This window comes from Buceros rhinoceros, unplaced genomic scaffold, assembly GCF_000710305.1.
Source record: "Buceros rhinoceros silvestris isolate BGI_N320 unplaced genomic scaffold, ASM71030v1 scaffold4774, whole genome shotgun sequence".
NCBI lineage: Eukaryota > Metazoa > Chordata > Aves > Bucerotiformes > Bucerotidae > Buceros > Buceros rhinoceros.
This window is the reverse complement of record NW_010407532.1, coordinates 14,040-19,722: the sequence shown is the minus strand read 5'-3', so window position 1 is coordinate 19,722 and position 5,683 is coordinate 14,040. Positions and strand designations below refer to the sequence as shown.

The window sequence follows — 5,683 nt, the reverse complement described above, 5'->3', positions numbered from 1 at the left end:
GTTCAGAACAACCACAGCCTGCAGAAGGGACCTGCGCTGGTAGGAGAAGTTCGTGGAGGACTGTCTCCCATGAAAGGGACTTGATGTCACTGCAGGGGAGGCCTCGTGAGTTTTTTCAGCAGAGAGTGGAGGATATGCCATCCCCTCCCTTAACTCTCATCCCTAGGAAGGATGACAATATTCCATAAACAATATTGTACACAGAACACTCAATACATGCTTTTCTCTATGAGGCATGATATACTTTATCTTGTTAAATATCTTTTAAAGTGTATATGCAAAAACATGAGAAGAAACAGCTTGTATCATTCTAATCAAAATGTTTAAAAGAACACATGGACATACAACTACACATATGGACACACTACACACATGGACACAAGCATACCAGGCTTAAGAGCAATCCAGCCACCCTTTTCTTGTTGGTGCATCCATGCCCTCCAGCCTCTTGCTCCTTTTTCTCCAATTCGTGGTTCTCCACTATCCCAAAAGGGTTCAAAGAACTCCACCTGTTGTTTTGGGCAGGGACAACCAAAACAAAACACAGAAAAAAAAATTTTGCTGTTGTACAGACACTACATGGGTCAAATTAGGTTTTCCAGACCCTACAATCACTTATCTAGGTGTAACTTCTGTATCTGAAGACTTTGTTAGATGCTGCTTAAGAATCAGCAGAAACAACTGAGTGCTTCAGTTATGCCTGTGGCACAGCAGGACTGTCATCAGATCTTGTCATGAACATTAAAGATTTATTTTAAAAGGTATTAGGCTTTAAAGAAAGCAAAAGACTTTCATGCAAACATCCTATACAGATTCTTCAAGGAAAAGGAACTAAATCCCCAAGATGTGGCTTTCAGGAATGAAATCTCCCCTCCTCCCTACCTGCCATGGGACCATGAAGAATTTGGCTATTGCAATGATAATTCAGACAGTCATACACCTATGTTCAAATCAGAATGTTACAGCTGGATGTAAATACGACTGGACTGAGGACAAGAGGAAAAGCTCAGTAAGGCCTTTCATCTCGTGAGTGTCAGGGGGGTCAATAACTTCAGGGAACTTCCCAGTGAATCAGAAGCCCAGCGTTCTAGTCCTGACTTTGTCACTTCCTGCATGCATTCTGTCATCTTTAGATTCACCAATTCCCCCCCTGCATTGTGCTTACATATCTCTAATGATCATCTCTCGACTATTATATGTTTCTGCTGTGTACCAAACCTTGGCCTGGACATTGAGATGTGACTTAATACAAATATTAACAATAAAATGTTGTCTAATAAAAATCAAGCATCAACAGGTCAGAAAATGCAAGGCTTACTGCAACTACAAAATCTGATTCTGCTCCTTATGGATTTATTCTTTGCTCCAAGTGAAAAAACGAACAGTGAAAACAGTATGGAAACAAGTCATTTAAGATTGAGTCATTACACTTCTGTAAGAGGGCAGAATGTGTGATCAGCTGTAAATCTGGCATTTTCCTATTTTCAAGAACTGTACTTTCCAACCTAAATCCCTTTAAACTGACATTCCTTTTCATCCTGTTTTCTTAACTTATTAAACACTACAGATAATCTTTCAGTTTTTCAAATGATCGAAAGTATAACTTGAGCTTTATCAGTGTAACTATCTCCCATCCTGTATAATAATTATGACTGAACTCTAAACTTCTAGCTCTGTAAGAGGACAGCACTATTATTTACACTACAAGATTGCTTCATTGGTGGATAAACAGCATTAATCTAGAGAACAAAAAAATGCAGTGTCTGTAGTGGTTGCTGGGGAAGAAGTTGAGCTAATAAAACAAAATTCAACTTCAGTCCTCTGCAGAGGACAACTGCCTAACTGGCGGCCTTTCCTACCATGCGTTAAAAAGGAAGCATTGCCCAAGAGTTCAGTGGGATGATGCTGCACTGGCAACACCCCCTCTAAATATTACCTTACTGATTATTACTGCGGTGCACACCCAACATTCTCCTGAGCAAATCAAGAGAAAAAGTGATTTAGTATTTTAATAGATTAAGCTGTATGGAATCTCATGGGTCAAATAAAAGATACTTTACAGCATGAAATTGTTTGTAATGTAGCCATCAAAGAACTACTGAAAACAGGTAACAGAGAACCTAGGAAACATTTTCAAGAACAAACTTCTATTATATACAGTAGAACCAGCCATTCCAGAGGACCTACAAGCATTTTTCCAATGCAAGCATCACTGCAAAGTTTTGATCCAAATTATTTCCCTCTGTCCTTAAGAAATCATCAACTTTTTTCTGTTACATTATTCTCTGTAATGCACAAGGACATACACCCATTTAAATGGAAATTGCTACCTGTCCCCTTGTTGGCAGATCTTTTACACTGTCAGGTTTAAAGAAGGTGAAGTCAATCAGAGCCTGAAACAAAGACACTGCTTTCTCAGAATGGCCAGCCTGTCTCAGAAAGTGGCACTGCTGAATAAATATAGCTGTAAAGTGAAGAATATAAGATGTTAATATTTTAGATAAATTTTTTTGCAAAGTATTTTATTACAGCCCACAAATAAACAAAACATATATGAAGTGCTGTAAAGTGTAAATTTTGGAAAAGTATCAAAATCCAAAACACAGGGAGTAACTAGCATAAATGAGTGTCAAAATTGTTGCACTTTAAGACCTTTCACTTCAGTTTATCCAGCTTAGTCCCAACTTTAGTCCTAATTTCAATTTTTCCAGCATCTGTCAGAGTGGGTCATAATCGTCTGGAAGATGCTGGGCAATACTACAATTCACGCACTAAGTGATAACAACAAAATTCCCTTTTGCCAACTGCCACTCCCATTTTCCCTTTTTCTCAGTTAAGAGAAGTCTGGTCTTTTGCTCAAAGTATTACTGCTTGAAAGCAGAGAAGAGTTCTGTCCCTTTCTCCTCAAACTATTTCTGTAATCACTGCTATACACATACTACATACTGAGCCTCCAGCTGCATTTTAAAAAGGGAAGCAAAGTCCCACTTTTTCTATTCAAATATTTGCAACCAGAGTCTTAAATGAAAAAGCTGGAGAAATAACAGGTACAACAACACTTCCATTACTAGGCAGTTCAAGGACATTTCCGATATATTCCATCATTCCAAATTACACTCAAGTCTTAACAAAACAGCGGCTGTTCAAAAACCAAACTTTAAATCATAATCTTAATTGGCTTGCAACCCCAAAACCCATAAGTCAAGACTTAAATAATTCATTGATAGTTTTAGAAACAGTTCCTCCAAAAATGCTGTTTCTTCACTACAGGCACTGACTTTGGAGAGTTCAAAAAGATCAAAATATTTATGTGTCTTGATACACACACGTAACAACATAGGTTAGCAACAATTGCTTCTAATGATGATCTTATTTTTTAATACTAAGTGGCAAAAAATTTATTTTTTACCTGTATTCAGATTTACATCAGATGTGTGCATATAAAAATTGTAACTCAGCTAGAATATACAAACTAGGCGTTTGTCCAATTTTCCTGCAAAGTAAATGATTCTTTCCGATAACAAAGACTGAAATTTCCAAAGATACTTAAACGACAAGAAGAATGTTTTAAGTATATAATAAAATCTTCCAAAGTATTTTAACCAATTTAGGCACTGTGTCAAATTGATACTGAAAAAGTTGTCCTTTCCTAGTTTCGCAGCTTCAAACAGATGAACTTTGATTAAAATAGCCTGAATGTAGAGAATATCTCATCAGGACTTTGTGCCAAACTGGAGCCAAAAATAAATTATAGCATAAGATTTTCTGCATGATAAAAAAGAAAAAGATATTTGCAGAAGTGCAGAGATCAGCTTTTTTTTTTTGTCAGTAAAGGCTGAAAACAGCATGAATACATGCTTAATTCAGTACATGATGCTAAGGCACTTCTGCAGTTGAACTGACCTAAAAGATAAGGATGTTTCTCCCTAACTAGTAAGTGTAATTTGAAAAACAGGACTCCCTTTCCGCAGAAAAATTTCAGAAGGCTTACCTGCACCTGCTTTATATTAACAGTGTCTAGTAAATTTAAAATATTACAAATTGTTATATCAAAATTCAAGTAAAAAAATGATCTGTAATTTTAAGTTAATTCTGCTTTCTTAAATGTCATGTTTAAAACAAACACCCACCTATTTCCAAGCAGCCAGAACTGTGTACTGAATTGAACACTAGATGGCATAGTCCACCCCTATTTAAAATTGGCTCTTGCACTTTGTCATTGGCAAGAGTCAAAGATTGACGACGCAAGCCCACCATACACCTACACTGCTACTCACTTCATAACTGATTTGTGAAACTCTTTGAATATTTATCTTAACGAACGATTTGGCAATCTTCCTAATAAGTACACTGGCAATTCAAATTCAGCCCCAAAATTAAGACAGCTGAGTCACCAAAAAATAAACAAAAACGTCAGACCAAGAAGACTCCTCACTGAAAATTTCTCCACTCCTATCATTTGAATTCCAGTGGGAAAATAAAAATCAACCAACAACATCCAAACCAAAACCCAAACCCTCAACAGTGTTCACAAACAAACTACTATAGTCTTAATGTAGAACAAGGCATTGAGTGTGGAACAGAAACACAAATAAAGTTGAGTTCATTTTAACCTAAACAAGTATTTTGAAGAATGTCAATCAATCTAATATAGCTAAGTAGTTAAAGGAACATCATTAAAAAAACAAATTTCTCAGCAGTTGACAAACAGTATTTAATGAGTAAAACATGTTCTGTGCAGGGAAAAAAAATTAAAGAAAAACCTTCCTGTTTCAAAAAATAGATGCTGAATAGAACATTTGTCCTGAGAATCATTCATTGTGGTTAGTGTATAAAGTCACTGACGAGTTGGAAACCAGAGGCAGTAGAAGCAATTAGAAGCTATCAGGCAGTACAATATCCATCTGCCAGCACAGGACTTTCCCTTTACAGCACTTTTTTCTGGTGCTTGATCCAAGGTGAATCAACCAAAGACGACATGAACACCTTAAACTCATTCGTAACCCAGTATCTCAATCTACAAGACCAGACTAGATATTGCATAACAGATAGCATGATTGCTCAAACAGCAATTTGTTTGATCTCAGCAAACTCAACAGCAGTTACAGGATTTGGATAGAATAGAGGTTCTTTGGACTATGCCACACATGAAGAAATGTGGACTGCTTCATGATAGTCTCCTCTAGATTTAAAACAAATTTTAGAAGAAAAAAAACCATATCCATGGTGACACTAGTATTTCCTCTTCCTGAGCACATTCATAGATGAATAATCACAATGAGCCCTCAGAAGTAAAGAAGCAAAATTGAAACGGGATAGGTTAAGTTATTTAGCTCCAAATAAATTTAGAGCCCATGCTAGAGCTGAGCATGAACTTGTTCCCTGGATCCAGTCCAGCATCCTAACCATCTGACTAGTTTTCCTTCCATGGATAATTATATATCAAAATCTAAGTGGTAGTTATATGCATACAATAAACACAAAAAGGCATGATGACATGGTATTACAGTATAGAATTCTCCATCTACAAACTGGGATGCTCAAGAAAATTTCACATCAGGCTTCCCACGTCCCCTCTCTTTTCTGGATTAAAGGAATTAACTACAAAATTTACAAACAAGAGATAATTGTTTCTTTCACAAGCCAACTCCCCACCCCCCCCTTAAACTTTTGCAAGACAAAG

The 5,683-nt window shown here is 36.7% G+C and overlaps 1 protein-coding gene across 1 annotated transcript in view; it reads right to left on the bottom strand.

The window, feature by feature from the left end:
- The window catches only part of NRDE2 (NRDE-2, necessary for RNA interference, domain containing), a gene marked incomplete at its 5' end in the record, with an annotated part of 30,341 nt that overhangs the window by 11,913 nt on the left and 12,745 nt on the right, over positions 1-5,683 (bottom strand). Inside the window, 2 exons of the mRNA XM_010134493.1 lie at positions 389-509; positions 2,331-2,464. Coding sequence (XP_010132795.1) covers positions 389-509; positions 2,331-2,464 — 255 coding nt within the window. The remainder of the gene's footprint in view (positions 1-388; positions 510-2,330; positions 2,465-5,683) is intronic.